Source organism: Delphinus delphis, chromosome 5 (assembly GCF_949987515.2).
Source record: "Delphinus delphis chromosome 5, mDelDel1.2, whole genome shotgun sequence".
NCBI classification, from domain to species: domain Eukaryota; kingdom Metazoa; phylum Chordata; class Mammalia; order Artiodactyla; family Delphinidae; genus Delphinus; species Delphinus delphis.
Window position 1 is genome coordinate 25,879,254 of NC_082687.1, and position 17,755 is coordinate 25,897,008.

The 17,755-nt window shown below is 37.8% G+C and overlaps 1 protein-coding gene across 1 annotated transcript in view; it reads right to left on the minus strand.

Moving 5' to 3' along the window:
- Window positions 1–17,755, minus strand: part of SLC10A7 (solute carrier family 10 member 7) — a 251,487-nt gene that overhangs the window by 219,646 nt on the left and 14,086 nt on the right. Inside the window, exon 4 of the mRNA XM_060012115.1 lies at window positions 13,729–13,804. Within this exon, the coding sequence (XP_059868098.1) occupies window positions 13,729–13,804 (76 nt within the window). The remainder of the gene's footprint in view (window positions 1–13,728; window positions 13,805–17,755) is intronic.

Below are 17,755 nucleotides of genomic sequence, written 5' to 3' on the forward strand. Positions count from 1 at the left end.
GCTAAATAAATCAACTTAGGGCAGAGGAATTGCCCAAAGTTAAGAATGCTCCCCGGAATTGTGCGTTGTTGCCGTCCTGTGTCATTCCATTGTCCTGCTGTGCCCTTATTTTCTTTTCCAGGTCAGAAAGTGGGAAAGCGTAGAAAAACGTTAGCAGTTCTTCACATGTCTAAGAGGCTTTGTAAAACCTGAGGTCAAGCTTCTTCCATCCAGTAAAAGGCTCCTTTAATTAAACAAACAAGCTTCTAACTCAATTAACTTCTTTCCTCTTTCTATATTGACAATGAATTTATAATGAATTGCGCCTGAAGTTGTAAAACTTCATCAACCACAGGCAAATTGTTTCTTGAAGTAGGTTCGTTTTTTTACCCTCAGAGGTATTTCAAACACAACTTGAAAATAAAATTTTTTTCAAGAGAGCTACATAATCCTCCAACAAAAATTTCATTTTTGGTTATCCATAAAAAGATAACGATATCAAACCAACAGAATTCATGTGTCTCTTTGTAAACTACTTGAGCATAGTAGATCTGTTTTAATTTTAATGCCAGCTTCCATTTTTCATATGAAAATGTGACTATGTATCTCACATTTAACAGCAAGTGTGCAAGCACACAGCAAAATAACTGGTAATTAAAACTATCTGGGAACTGGAAACATCAAACGTTGGAGGAGCTAAAAGAATAACGCATGGCAGCAACTCCATTGCATAAATGCAATGAGTGTCCACAATGGCTTATTTTGACAAGGACTTAACATAAACTCAAACAAGAATTAAGGCATATCAGTCCCCGCTGTCCTTGACAAGGAGGGCCACAAAAGTTGAAAAGCATTTTTCACAGGGTAACTCATTATGCACTTTAAAAAAAGATTAGTATGTATAAGTATATAAATACACTTTGCCTCACACAGTTTCTCAGACTGGTTTTCAGAATTAAAGTACCATGATCTCCCTATTTGAAAAACTATACCATTGTCAAACATGAACTTAATGTAACTGTAATAAGACTGGAAGTTTGCAATAACACTGTCTCTGAGTCCAGATCTAAAAGACTGTTTAATGAGAGACACTATGGAGCATAAACTCTGAAAACTTCCCATAAATAAGCGCTCTTAACGGGATCTAAAATGTACGTACATCAATGAGAAAATATGTCTAATCTAGATAGAACATTGTTCAATTCTATCCCACTTTATTCTGGTACAGTAAATACAAAAAGATACTTGAAGGAGAGATTGAGAACATATACTTATGAAAATTAGTGCAGTGTAAGTGACCTCACATTGTTCTGAACAACTCTGCTGGGACCATCGCGTGACTAAGAGTCATACAAAGCTAGAGTCATTCTCTAGCTTCCCCAATCCTTTGCCATTTTTATTATGGATACTCTAGTACTGCATTAAAGGGATACAAAGAAAAGCAGTTCCTGCAAAGAAAAGTCAAAAATTGATTAAAGAGCCTAATACATGCAAAAGTATCTGATTAAGGGTACAAAAACAGTCTCTCCTGTGGAAGGAAAAAAAAGATTAATATTTCTGCCTGGGCATCTGCAAGGCTTCTTACGAGGGAAATGATTATTTGAGCTGGGTCTTTGACTGATGGGCAGGACTTCCACCAGCAGATACTGGAAGATGAGGAGGTCTCTATTACAGAGCAGACTGGTCAAGTGAACTGATCACAAGCAGCAGAAGACTTTCTCAGAAACACAAAGTTCTCACACTGGTCTGAGGGCCAACACCAAAGGAACTGTCTGCAAGTAACAGGAGGCCAGGAATCTCCTTGAGAATAGACCAAAGGCTAGAAATTCTGTCCAGAGGATCAGAGGAGCTGACTCAGGAGGAAATACAGGTGGCACGTTTCCACTACAGTTTAGGGTTGTGTTTTTCAAACTGTAGTTCCCAAAACCAATTAGTAAATTGGCATTTATTTTACAAAATGAAAGAAAGTAAAGTAAAAGGAAGGGAAGGAAAGGAGAAAGGTGGAGGAGGAGGGGGAAGGGAAGAAGACAAGAGAGGAGAGGAGAGAGTGAATTACACATAGAGTACCTTTTCAGTTTCTAGCTGTGGATTGTGTTTTTTTTTTAAAAATGGAAATCACTCATTTAAACGGCCCTTCAGGTCTAATCTTGGCACTTGATTAGAATGCAGCTCAGTCTCACTCAATATATTCAGACCATTAGTTTGGGTCTAAGTGTTCTTGGTCATGAATAATTGACTTAAAAAATCTTACTGCACTAAGCAAGATGTTCTCATTAGATACTTAGAAGACACAGTCTGATGTCTTCATAAAGCAAGTAAAGTTTAAAAGAGTCATTTCCAAAGTTCATAGCCATGCAGTAAAGATTATGCTTGTTTCCTTTAGACTGACAGATGCTAAGCATCTTCATATGAAAGATACATGGATAATGTAATGCTCTGTTATGAAGCGGATAATCTCATAGGGAGAAGAAATTGAGAAAGCATAAAGATCTACAATTAACACAATAAAGTAGATCATATTTCACCAAGAAGTAAACAGCTTAAAATGACAGATTACCTCCTCTCATTTATATAAGTCCTTATATATTTTTCCCCAAAGTATATTCATCTAAAACAACGCTGCCTACATACAACTGATTAAAAAGCTGAAAAAGAGAATACCCAAGATCACAGAGCTAGTTAGTGATGGGGCCAAGAGAAGAAACTAAGTCTTCTCAGGTTTAATTTATTAGTATTACCATAATTCCATGGTTTAACAAATTATTGAGAATAATCTCCTTTTTCAATAGTAACAACTTTACAAACACATACAAATATATATGTAACTAGCATGTAGTCAATGCACAGATAAGCCAAAGAACCTAAAAAAGGTGCTTGCCCAGAATTTGGAAATGAAGGTATAAATACTCAAATTCTCTATAACGAGATACAACAAATGTGAACATTAATCAAATAAGATTAACTAAGAAAAAAGTGATGAGTGTGTTGTTGTTTAGACTAGTGTTTCCTCAAAATCACTAATGGACCCAGGGTACCTCCCTAAAAAAGGAAGTTTGATTATTAAAATGTAACTAATAGAAATAAACCAAATTATTGAAAAATGTTTTATGTTAGTCATAATATATGCAGACAATCTGACATTGAAAAAGAATTAGATAACAAATGTCCAATGTTTACGAAGAATTGTTCAAAGGACACATGGTACCTGATTGTTTCTGTGGTCTGTTTGTTTGTTAGTTACAATGGAACCCGGGGTGGTTTTCCAGGCATTAGAGTTTAGAGGAAACATCCTGCAGGTCTGTTCAGTCCTCTTTATCTGGTTCTAAATTCCCAAAGCAATCTTTCCATAAGTAACTTGACTTCCCGTGCCCTTTAGTTCCCAGAGGGGGTAATCTCAGATATCTGACATGAATATTCCATGTTATGGTAAGAAATATTTATACAAAAATGTTGAGGATCTATAAGAAAAACTAATAAACTGGGATTACCCAGTTTGTTAAATTTATTTAGACACCTGCCATCTTGTAAACTTATTTAAACATCAACCTTCTTATATTGCAATTTACTGTTTATGCTTTATATCACTTACTCAACTGAAAATTCTATGAAGGTACGATATATAGGAAGCTATAGTAAGTACTCAACATATATTTTTGAATGAATGAATGAACAGAGTAAATGAATAGACTTAGATCAAACTTTGAGGAAGCATTGATAATGACTCAGAAAACTAGGTGATTTCATCAGTGACAAACCTCTACAATGAGGATGACGCTGATGCTTGCTTGATACGTGCCCTCACAATTTATAAGTACTTCTGCATATGATTTCATGAGATCCTTGTAAGCAATTTTATGAAATAAGGATGCAAAGACTATTGATCCTCAGATGAGAAAACCAAGGCTCAGAAAGGTCCAGGGCTTACCTGGTGACCACTCAGACCACTAGGTGAGTGATGGCAAAAGCAGGAATCAAACACCAGCTTTCATTTCCTGGCAAGTGTATCCTTTGCTAAAAGGTCAGGTGGCCTAGCAGCTCAGGTGTGATGCTGCACCCAGCATGTTAAGCTGGTGTTGTTTAAATACTTCTCACCCAAGATCAGGACTTGTCCTTATGTCTGAGGCAGAGTTGGACCCAAAGGTGGGGGTCAAATGACTTCAGCTGTAGAAAGAAGGGCTCGGAAACAGGAATCTGGTGATGTTGAACAAGGTGTTTCAAGATCAAGTCCCTGGAAGACACTCCCATTCAGATGGGAAAGGAGCCAGGTAAGAAGAAAAGGAGTGATGAGAAACATAGGAAGAGAATTAGGAGAGAAGAGGGTCAGAGAAGTAAAAGGAAGTTGGAAGCGAGTAGGCGTGGTGTCACAGGTTGAAGTCAGGTCATGAAGGATGAGAACGGGACACTGGATTTGGTGAACAGACATCACTGCTGGCCACCAGGACCCATTTGGTTGGAGTGGTAGAAATAGAAGACAGTTTGAGAGGCTTTAAGGGGTTAAATGAGAGAATTCTAAGTTACACACAAAAATCTTGGGAAATCTAGGTATGTTTCAAGCCCGTTTTATAACAGCTTCAAACAAACCCAGTCAACTCTTCTGAGGGCTCCTAAGAATGTTAACCCAATGCAGATAATGAGACTAAAGTTCAAAGGTAGAAACAGAAGACTAGTAGGGATATGGAATTTCTTGCTGCTATTACTTCCTTTCTTTCATCTGTCAAAGAGGAAAAACTGGAGCTTCCCTGGTGGCACAGTGGTTGAGAGTCCGCCTGCCGATGCAGGGGACACGGGTTCGTGCCCCGGTCCGGGAAGATCCCACATGCCGTGGAGCGGCTGGGCCCGTGAGCCATGGCCGCTGAGCCTGTGCGTCCGGAGCCTGTGCTCCGCAACGGGAGAGGCCACAACAGTGAGAGGCAAAAAATAAAAGAGGAAAAACTGTTACCATTTCTCTGAGAGCACAGGAGGCTGGAGGGTAGAAAGTACACATAGGCCAGCTTGCAAGAGGGCTCAACACTGACAGGCTTTTCAGGCTGTACAAGATTGCTCCAGGAGGCCAGTAAACTCCCACTGCAAGCAAAAGCAGTGACCAAGCCCATTTAACAGGAGAGAAATGCAAGGTACACCAAAGTCCAGTGATGGCTGAAGCTGAGACAGTGACTGACAGATCAGATTTCCTTCTCACTTCAAGTCGTCTCTCTGCTGATCAGATCTACTCTAAATGCCTTTATAAATGTTTCAGTGAATCTTATCTTCATGCATTGGATTAGCAAGATCAACTCCCCACTGATAATGCAAAATAACCCTGAAATGTTTCATGCCTTGCTGATCAGCCAGAAATTGAACTTTCCGTCTTCATTTGGACTGTGACGATCTTGATCTTTCACCTCTAGCAAAAATCTTCTCATAGCTATAATTTTAAAGTTCGTAATGAGTGCTTCATTTGCTTTCCAAGCAGATAGAACACCTTTTTTAAATACACTCAGCCTGCCATGACCTTCGTCAATGACTTAAAGAGTTCACCACACGTAATCATTTTCTTTGCTCGGGAGACATTCTTAAGTTTTCTTTGAAGAGATTTGGGCAATAACTCCATCGATGAAATTAAGCGCACGTGCGCACACACACACACACACACACATTTTCAACTTGTCACCTTTCTACCATACCTGAAATCAAAACTTTTCCTTAAAATGTACTTGGAATTCTGCATGACTACCAAAGGGTTCTAAAATCCTTCAGCCTGTTAACTAAAACACAATAAAAACGTCAGCTAAATCTGTTTACACTAAAAGCAACACACCATCTTAACTCTAGGCTAAGCAAGAGGACAGCTTAATGCCTACAGGAAGCAACTACAGTCCACATCCCCAAATGGAACTTCGGGCTGCCCTACACAGCTGAGTGAGACTGAACTCACTTGGGGTACATTTTGGTTTTTTCTACACTATGAAAAAAAACAATGATTTTAATGATATGGGCCAATGTAAAGCCATTCTACTCTGTTTTGCCTACTTTTGTGAGGTTTTTAATATGAAATAGAGGTTTTGAGTAGTGTAACATGACACTGAATGTAGGCTTCTTGAAGGCAGGCCCCAGATCTTACTCTCCTTTTTTATTCCCTATGGTAAAAGGCAGTGTCTACATAAAGTGGGTGCTAAACTACTGTTGACTAGTACATTCTATTTCTAAAGCTGGATGGTGGGCACAGTGGTGTCTATTATTATGCTTTAAAATGGATATATGTGTTTTTTGTAGATATGATATTTCATAATTTTTAAAAAGAGGGAGAATCCTGAGGCCCATCCACTACACATTCTAATTCAATAGGTCTAAAGTGGAGATAAGGGATTTTTTTTTTCTAATCACCCCAGGTAACGCAGATGTGGGCGATCTATAGAATTCACTTTAAGAAAAAAAACAACAAAAAAATAAATAAACAGACCAACATAAATAACATGCCTGTTATCAGTACACTGCTATTAGTGGTAAAGGTGTTTTACTTTCCTGGTTCAAATTATCAGGCTCAGACTTAAACACAGAGAACATAGTATTTAGCATAAACTATTACCCTCAGATATGCCTGGAAATTCCTTCCTAACTTGCTCTGATTTTCCTCTAATTCTTAATGCTTTTGCTTTCCTTTTCTTTTTTCCTTCAGATATTTGAAGATAGAAATCCTTAACTACATTTCTCTCCTACTTAGTTTATTGCCCAGACGCACAAAATCTTACAAAGTTATACAGCTTCGCAACTTTACTTGGAAATTAAGACCTCATATTTACTTCATATTTTGAGGAAGCGTTTTTAGCTGAATCCTTCCATATCTCAGTTTGCCAAAAAAGAAATAGAGGTAAAAGGAGATAGTACATCTTTTCCCAAACCCTACCTCTCTTGCTTTTTCATTAAACAACAGTATAAGTGTCAAATGAAATAAAAATACCTCTATAACAACAACACAAAAACCACATGATACCTTCTCTCCAAACTTAGGGAAATAATTTTCCAGTTTTTTTTTTTTTAAAGAAATGCCTTGGGCTTCCCTGGAGGCGCAGTGGTTGAGAGTCCGCCTGCCGATGCAGGGGACGTGGGTTCATGCCCCGGTCCGGGAAGATCCCACATGCTGTGGAGCGGCTGGGCCCGTGAGCCTGCGCGTCCGAGCCTGCGCGTCTGGAGCCTGTGCTCCGCAACGGGAGAGGCCACAACAGTGAGAGGCCCGCGTACAGCAAAAAAAAAAAAAAAAAAAGAAACGCCTTTTATAAAAGAAATCCCTGTGGTAGTTACTATAACGCAGAAGTTACTTGAATTTAAGCACAATGATTTTCTTAGCAAATCTCATAAAGTTTAAAACCTATGTAAGGCTTTTGGAAAAAAAATCATGTCTTTTACCACCTAACATTACATTTGGAACAGAACTGTATACAGTTTTAAACAAAAAATATGTGTTTATACTATGTCTCCCATGTTAGAATAAAAAACATTTTGACCTATCTTCTTTTTTATACTTGGCAATGTAATTAGGACAGACACACACACACACACACACACACACACACACACACACTACCATTATCGCCACCAATCAGACCATGTCAACATCATACACTACAATCCTGCAGGTTTGAAAAATTGCATTTAAAACACTGGAATGAATAAATAACAATCACAAAAACAAACCTAACCAAGTTTCCAATACTTAATTGAAAGTAGTTTAAAATTTAAAGGCCACGAAATAAGACTGCCAGTCAGCTATACCCTCAAACAGTCTCACTTTAATACCTAAAGGATATGCTGGCATTCCAGTGTACACGCATTGTTATGCACATGCATTGAGTTCCCTCTGCTCCTAAAAATGATTATAAATTTTAATTGGCTCACTGAAACAAAAACAATCTAAGTTATAAAAACAGAAATTGTTTTTTAACTTTAACAAAAAGTAAAAAGGCTATTCTCACCAAAGTACAAGATGTGAGTTTAAGGGATGCAATAACTTTCAATCCATGACAAAAACCTTTCAGTAACCAACAGTTTTATGGAAAAAAGCATTTACAATGAGAGGTATATAAGTGACAGAAAAAAAAAAATTCCTTCTAAGTTATACAACAACTTTACAAAATAAAATGAAGAGAATCACTTCAAATGACACTATTGTATCTGTATATGTCCCCAAAATCATTAAATACAAATATGCTACACAGTCGCACATTTTAACATACGAGAGCATATGCTAAACATGTGTACAGGTATTAAAAGATGTATATATAAGTGTTTGAGAGCATAAACTCAATGTCAATAAGTTTAATAACACAAAATCTGGAAAGAAAAAAGTTTTCTTACATGTATAAACACTGCAAAGAATGGTCAGCTGAAAAGAACAGCGTAACATGGAAATGTGCCCCAGTAATTTTCCCCCCATGCTAAAATCCATGTGGGTACATAGCCGCTGTGTGTGAGACAGAGCAGACAACCACGGTGAAGTAGAATCGAAACCTTCACCTAATGGCACCTGACACTGCACTCAGCTTTTGGATCTTTTCATTTACATGCACGAAAAAATTTATTTTCTATCCTTAGTTTTTTCCGATATATGATACAAAAGATTAATCTTCCCTTACATTTATTTCAACAAAAGTCTATATTCGGTTACCTTATAACAGTATTTTAGAAAACCATGAAACTTAAAATTATCTAGTATTTTTACCTACAGATCATTTTCTTCCATAATCTGACATAAATATAAAATAGTCTATTCACTGCACATCGGAAGACATGACCAAAATGGACTTTGAAAGCTTCATTTCTGAAGCTCAATGTTCAATATTTATGAAAAATTGTGTCTTATTCTCCAGGACTTCAAAAACGCTTGACAGGGCTTCCCTGGTGGCACAGTGGTTAAGAATCCACCTGCCAATGCAGGGGACACAGGTTCAAGCCCTAGTGCGGGAAGATCCCACCTGCCGCGGAGCAACTAAGTCCCTGTGCCACAACTACTGAGCCTGCACTCTAGAGCCTGCGAGCCACAACTACTGAGTGCGCGTGCCTAGAGCCTGTGCTCTGCAACAAGAGAAGCCACCACAATGAGAAGCCTGCGCACCACAACAGAGTAGCCCCCGCTCGCTGCAACTAAAGAAAGCCAGCGCGCAGCAACAAAGACCCAACGCAGCCAAAAATAAAAATAAATAAATAAATAATTTTTTTAAATGACAATCATGAAGCTGCACAATATAAACATTTAAAGAACTAGACCAATGATACTAGAAAACAAAGGAGATGTTCATAAATTCAGCATTATTAACATGCAACATTAATGTAAATGATTTAAATATCCACTGGGGAATGAACATGTAGATACAATTTCAAATGTTATACGTTGATGTCAAGAAAATGAGTGAACTTTGAACTTCTGCCAAAAGTCATTTGAGAAAGAAAAGTTTTTTAAGGGAATCACATTAGAAAGAAAGAGATAAATGACACCTTTAAACCAATTACCATTAATCTCAGATATACCACAGGAGACCCTTTCCTCAAATTCTTTCAAGGCAATAGAAAGATAATCATAGCAGGTGCTAATCCAAGACTCCAGTAACTTCTCTACCTCACTAATTATGTGGCAACTGAAAGAATTACTTGGCATACTGAAATGCTGGTTAAATCCATCTATCTGCCAATTCCATTCCTACACCGAGAAGTTAAATGTGGCTTAGAGAAAACACACATACACGATGCCTGGCTTTACTTTAAATGCATGGCTTGGTTTCAGCTGGGTCCTTGGTGCTGCCTGGCAATGCTACCATCTTCTCCAGTTGACTCACTCTCCCCATCTACATGGCAATTCCGCATTTTCTCCTCTCATCTCGAACATTAATAGCACTTACCCCCATCACCACTCTCTGCTGCTGAGAAAAAATGAAAGCCACCAGAAAAAACTCCCAAGTGTACCCCTTCTACGTGGATCTATAGCCAAGCACCCTGCCTTCCCTCTTGTTATTATGAACAAATGGTCCAAGCTCCTACTGAAGCTCATACGACCCAATACCATTGTCTCCCACTTGATCAAATAAACTACTCCAGCACTCTCTCTTAAATCCACAGCTTGCTCTCTGCTGTATGATTTTCATCATGATAGAAATACACTGTCCTTTCTGCATTAAAAAAAAATATCTTGAGCCCACAACCCTCTCTAAACATAGTCCCATTTCTCTATTCCCTTTTATCACAAAGGACCTCATAACAATGGTCTAGACTTCCTGTCTCTAACTCTTCTCTTCCTGTTTTCCTTGAACCCACTCTACAAGCTTTTGCCCCTACGCTCCACCAAAACCACCCTGGTCAAGGTTACCAGTAACCTCCACATACCTTAATTCAATGGTCAACTCTCGGAATTCATCTTACACAACTCACATTAGCAGAATTTGATACCGCTCATCATACCCTCCTCCTTCAAACGCCTTCTTCACCTGGCTTCGAGGATACCATGCTCTCTTGTTTTTTCTTCAGTCTCACTAATTATACTCTCTGTTGCCTTTGCTGGTTATTCCTCATTGTCCTGACCTCTTAATGTTGGAGGGTTCCCGGACTCAGTCCTTGAACCTCTGCTCTTTTCTATTTATGCTCTATCCCTAAGGAATCTCAACCTCAATCTTGGCTTTTAATACAGTTTATTCACTGATGACTCCCTAATTTATGTCTCCAGGTTTAGGCCACCCCTCAACTCTCAACCCCTGTATCTCTAATTGCTCACTGACATTTTCGTTGGATATGTAATAGGCATCTTGACACATCAAAAAATAAGCTCTTGATCTTTACCACGTGGCTGACATTACAAGTGTTCATCAACGTCCAGCTCCCCTCCCCTTCAGGGCACAGGAATGACAACCCATGATAAGACCACATGACTTGTTCTGGCCAATGTAATGTGAGCAGAAGTGCCATATGTCATCTCCAGCCTGGACATGATAAGCCCATTGTGATTCTCCAATCTCTCTCCTTCCGTGCTGTGGCAACTGAAAATGTTTTGTGTTCCATCCAGATGGTGTACTTCAAGACGTGGAGCCAACCAGGCTTCCTTAGTGATGGCAAAGACCTTCCCACTGACCAACATGGAACAGGAACCATTAACAAGAAATAAACTTATATGCTTAACAAGCCATTGAGATTTTGGAGTTCTTAGTTATCACAGTATAGCCTTGCCTACCCAGACTAAATACCCCCCAAAAGCGGCTCTCACGTAGTGGTCTTTTCTATCTCAGTAAACTTCATCCTTTTAGCTGCTCAGTCAAAAACCCTGAAGTCATTCTTGACCCCTTTCTTTCTCTCATACCCCACATCCAATTCATCAGCATACCCTGCGCCTTCAAAATACATACAGAATCCAACCACCCTTTACTTTTTCCACTACCACTCTGCTCTTCAAAAGACACTGATAAGAACATGAAAAGACAAACACAAACTGGGAGAAAACACTTTAAAAGCATATAGATAAAATGAAGGGCTTGTATCCAGAATATATAAAACTCTCCAAGCTCATCAATAAGAAAACAAAACACCCAATTTTTTAAAAAACAAAATTTTAATAGACATTTCCCCAAGAAAGGCATGGATAGCAAATAAACACATGGAAAGATAAGAATGCTCACCACTATTAGTCACTGGAAAATGCAAATTAAATTAAAACCGCAATGAGATACAACTACATACATATTAGAATGGCTAAAATTAAAAAGAATGACAATATCAAGTATTGATGAGACGTAGAACACAGCAATTCTCATATATTGCTATTTAAAATGTAAACTGATACAACCACTTTGGAAAATATTTTGGCAATTTCTAAAAAGTTAAACATACACTGGTGGTAAAAGAAGAGTGTTTATATATTGACAGATATGGTCCACTCCAGAAGCTGTTTATAGATGACTTATATTTATTGGTGATTCTTCCCTTGGCTGAAAGGTGCTAAAACATACACCTATTAGATGATCCAGCCATTCCACTCCTAAGTATTCTCAAAAGAAAGAAGGTATACGTCCACTTAAAGATTTGTACACAAATGTTCATAGCCCAAAAGTGGAAACTACCCAAATGTCCATCACCAAGTGAATGGATAGTCAAATTGTGGCATATTCATACAAAAGACGACTATTCAGCAATAAAAAGGACTGAATTACTAATACACACAATATAGATGAATCTCAAAATAATTATGCTGAGTAAGAGAAGAAAAGGAGTACACACTGTGTGATTCCGTTACAGTAAGCCCCCTACATACAAACGAGTTCCATTCCAAGAGCGCATTCATAAGTCCATTTGTTTGTAAGTCCAACAAAGTTAGCCTAGGTACCCAACTAACACAATCAGCTATATAGTACTGTACTGTAATAGGTTTATGATACTTTTCACACAAATAGTACATAAAAAACAAACACAAAAAATAAAGAAAACATTTTTAATTTACACTACAGTACCTTGAAAAGTACAATAGTACAGTACAACAGCTGGCATACAGGGGTTGGCATTGAGTAAACAGGCAAGAAGAGTTACTGACTGGAGGAGGGAGAGGAGGTGGGAGAGGATAGAGCTGTCAGCGATAAGAGACGGAGAGCAAGGTGCAATTTCACTCATGCCTGACATCGATGGAACACACGTTCGCATCTTTGAAAGTTCGCAACTTGAAGGTTCGTATGTAGGGGACTTACTGTATATAAAACTCTAGAAAATGCAAACATCTGTAGTAACAGAAAACAGATCAGAGGTTTCCTGGGGAAGACGACAGGAGGGAGGGATCACACAGCGGTACAAGGAAACTTTGGGGAGTGATGAACACGTTCACTATCTCAATTGTGTTGATGATTTCCCAATGCATACATATGTCAAAATGTTAAATTGTTTTAATTTGTTCAGTTTATTGTATGTCGATGATACTTCAATTAACTTTTTTTTAAAAGGAATATAGCAGGTACTGAATAAAGTAAATAAAGATGAAAACAGATGCAAAGAAAGCAAAATCCTAAGAACAAATTGCAGTGGGAACATTTATATCCTCCCTCATTCTATAGTATTCTTTTCTGAATGGTAAAATATTAGTGGAAAAGGAGGAATAAGCTACTACAAAGCAGAGTCCCTCAGTATAAAGTCGTAGGGTCTTTCAGCCAAGAAAAACCACCTATAAGTAGCTCCCGAAATGGAAAACTGCCACCCCAATATACAAGCACTCTTCTTTGGCCACAGTTTCCTAGTAGTTGAATAATTTCTTTGAATTCATCTTAGAAACCTGGCCTAATTTCTCCTTTTTTATATCATCTTCATTTGCCATTAAACTTATATTGACCCTTTTCCCATGAATTAATTTGCTACAAATTTTTTAAGAACTAAGGAATGGCCATGGCAGGTGTCCTCAGTTGATGAGTCTTGGATGTAAAAGTTCCTTGCCTTGGACTCACTGTCTTCTGTCTCCTCATTTCCCACTGAGGTAGAAAAATCACCATCTCTATTTCATTCACCTCCCTTGCTCTTCTCTTTGAAATTCTAAATTTCATTCATTATTGTCAATTTTAGCATCATCCTAAACATGAATTCACCCACTTCTTTCATAAGCTGCTATGGTTATATGTTTTCTGTGACATGACTCCATCATAGAATAGAATAGAATAGAATAGAATAGAATAGAATAAAATAAAATAAAATAAAATAAAATATAATATAAAATAAGAGCATAGCACCCACTTATGTTTAAACAAAGTTAGCCCTGTGACTTACCTCATTTCCACCAACTGCCTTGGTTAAAATCACTGCAGAAGACACAGGGGGAGGCATGCAACCTACTGTCTGCAACCTGAAAAAGAAAAAAATAAGCAACTATAAGTAGGCTTTTGTTATCAATTATAAATAGTTTTCACTACATTCATTCTAAAATAGCAGAGCTGAGTAAATGAAAATAGGAGAATGTTTACTGATGCACATGCCCTTTTGAGTTTAGACAATTCTATATGAGGCAACGTGGCTTAATAGAAGCTCTCACTCCATTCCACAGACTTGGGTGATTTTATTTTTTAAATTATTTAAGGTCTTATACAATTCAAAAAACGGTCAGGTTATGGTGAGTGTAGTCATTGAAAGATAACCAAAATGGCTAATCATTTGGCAAGTGTATATAGTCAGTTATTTTCAGGTATCTTTTCCTTACATTTTTTATAGGAAGGTTTTTGGCAAAAATAAAACTTTAAAACCTCTTGCAGATTCTTTTCCACATAACAGCAATTCTCAAACTTTCATCTCATAAAAGACATTTTCATGCTGTTGTAATATCATTATAAAAATAGGCATGACACAATCATGTGCTTCTTAGATTCAGACCCTATAGTAAATTCTAGTGTCTATTCTAAATTTGGTTTTTATTAAACTATGTGTATACTCCCAAGATCGTGACAAGAATTCTCTTCTCCTAGTTTAGAATAGAAAACACATTGTATGACAAGCAAATGAAATTATGAGTAGTAAATCCAAGTATTAAAGATAAAAAACATTCCTCAGCATTCATACAGAATATATATTCTGGGGACAAAGCCCAACTAAAGTGGAAAGTTTATACAAGGAATCAAGGACACAGAGTATCTGACTAATATTTTGAACGTAGGATCACAGGTCATTTTGATTCACTTTTGTAATAATATATTGTCTAATCTTTATGCAATGAATTTATATTGGCTCTGAAGTAAGAAAAAATAAAAAGTTTTCATTAATTTTTGACTGAAAACTTAAGAAAAAACCTTATAGGGAACTTCCAGTTCAATTCACTTTAACATGGTCTTCTTTTAAGGTCTGTTTTCCCAAGTGATGCTGAAGTAGTCTGTCTGATTATGAATTCCCAATCTCTGAGCCTTCCTTGTAATCATTACCATCAACATCACTAATATTACTGAGATTTTACCATCTGTAGTAGATACTGTTCTAGACACTTTACTCATTTATCCCTCACAAGTATTTAAGATAAATACTATTATTATTCTCATTTTTACAAAAACTGAAGTTAAGACAGGAGTTAAATATATGACCAAACTCACAAAATCACCTATCTTGGGTTAAACTTTTATTCTGTAATCCAGGGCCAAAGCCTTACCAAGGCCACCCCTCCAGGCTCTCTGCCTTCTGGCTTCTCTACCACCAATACAAGGAACAGGTCCTCTCAGGTATTTTCAATCGAACTTTTTCAAACTTTCCCTCTCATCTGGCCTCTTCCCCTCTATGTACAAAGAAGGAGAGTTCTCCGTATCTTAAAAAAAAAATCTCTAAGATATATACTGAATACATATACTTTCTACAGGTAGGACACTAAACAAGGGTATAAAAAAAAGTATAAGACATCATTCCTGCCTTCAAGGAGGCAGAATATTCAACACACAAATGTAGATAACTAACCTCAAAATTAGTACTGTTGCCTCCTCAGGATGTAATAATACTTTTTCCACTGTGGCTCACTGTTGTGCTCTACCTCCAAGACCCCAAAGCTCATTCCCTCTTTACTCCCCTGGAATCTGACTTATGCCCCTTCTAGTAAAAGCAGTAACCTTATAAGTAACCAGCAATCTCCCAATCACCAAATCCAACATCGTTTTCCCTGTATTCATTCTCCTTTCCTCCTTGCTTCTCAAAGCACTCTATTCTCTTGGTTGCCATAGTACAGTATCATTCTAATTTATCTCCTGTCTTTTAAACCAGCCCATTCAAGTATTTTCCTGTCTTCTTCTCAATCTTATTTGCAAATCTGAATCTATATGAATACTTACAAATTTCTATTGCTAACCCTAACCTCCATTCCCAAATCCGTAGCTGTCTATGACTGCCACCATAAACAAAACATGTCTAATGTTGAATTTATGTATTTTCTAAGAAATCAATTTTGCCTCTCAATTAACCTATTTCTTCCAATGGGACAGCTTTTTTCCTAATGATCCAGTCTGAAACTTTGGAGTTAAGTGGAGCTCCACTCACTCTTCACAAACCAAACAATCGCCACAACCAACTTTCCATGACTACTGTCATCATCCCCCTTCAGATGCTTTTCGCCCAAGTCTGGACATTTCTAAATGCCTACTCAGTGCTCTCTCTACCTTCACTCTTTCCCTTTAACACAGCAAGGTAAGGAGTGTGCGCTCAGAATACATTTATCTCAGTGATTTAAACAGGACCTTGATGTAGAAGTTGGCAATTCCCTCCAGTTAACATACTAAGTGTGTACTCTCAAATTGGGAGGGGAAGGGAGAAAAAGTGAGTGAGGAAGAGCTTTCTCTAAGTGAGGTAGACTAAGTTTGTACTCCGTTAAGTTTAATATCCTGAGCTGAGAATTGTATGCTTTTTTTTTATTTAGCATACTGTGATTACAAACTCTACTCTGCTCTGCTTATATACCCAGGACAATACTATCAGATAATCTTCTTTAATGACCATTTTCTAGCATGTTGTTCTCTTGTTTAGCACATTTAAGAACCCTGCATCATCTACAGATTCAAACTCAAACTCCTCAGCCCAGTAGTTCCAGTCTTGCAACTTGGCCTTAAGGAAGCTTTTTATCTTTGTCTCCCACTAATGCCTCATGTTTGAATTCTCTTCTTTAGGAGTACACAACCCTTGCTGAACCTCTTCCCCTTTAACTGATTACACCACTTATCTAACAAATCATATGCTGCCCCATTTTATTGGTTACTGTTTTATATATCTGTATATATAACCTACATATCCAACTAAATTGGAAGTTCTCTGAATACAATGAAAATGAGTTAGTATCTTCCAATTTCTTGAGTGCTCTCTACAGGGCAGATAGTTGGTAAATACTGGTTCTCTATATGCATCATACCTTGTTGCTCTAAAATGATGTCATCACATTTATGTAGCATTTTATGCTTTCTGGTGAAATTTTATGTTCATTCTCTCAAACTCGACCTGGCCAAAACAGCACTCTTGATTTCCTGCTCTCGTCCCAACCTATTTCTCCCCCAGCTAAGAAAATGATGCCGCCAATCGGCCAGTGGCTCGTACCCCGAATCCAGACTCCTCCCTGTCCTCCCTCCACAACCTATCCACCCATGGATACTGAGAGCTCTAATTTTAAAATATATCCTCCATACATCCATTTCTTTCTTCTGAGCTGCTCCCTCATCACACTAGCCTCCAAGCTGGTCTCCTAGTTTTCTCTCAGGCTCTTCTACTATCTATTCTTCATACAGGAACTAGAAGAATCATTTGCAAACATAAATCAGAACCATATTACTCTTTCATTTAAATCCCTCCTGTAGCTTCCTGCAGCACTCGAAATAAAAACTGAATGCTTTACAAGCCTACAGGGCTCTGCATGACCAGGATCCTATCCATCTTTCCAACCCCAAGTCACATTATTTGTAAACTATATCATCAGGCTTTGGCCATCATTGTCACTTTCCTGACCCTAGAAGACACCAGGCTTGTTCCAGTCCTTAAACATTTTGTTTCCTTTACCTAGAACATTCTGCCCCCAGAACTCTGCAGTCTAAATTGATCACCAGCCTGTCCTCTCAACCATTCATATCACACAGTTTTACTTCAGATCACTTATCTCTATCTTGATAATCTATTTACTTATTTATTGACAATCACACCTAGAGTGTCCTTGACGTGCAAAACTAACTTGCCAATTTTGTTCACTGCTGTTTCTCCAATACCTATGATAATTCCTGGCATATAGATGGAGCTGAATAAATGACTTGAATAAATGAATGAATAAGTGATCTCAATTGATATCCCCACAGCATTA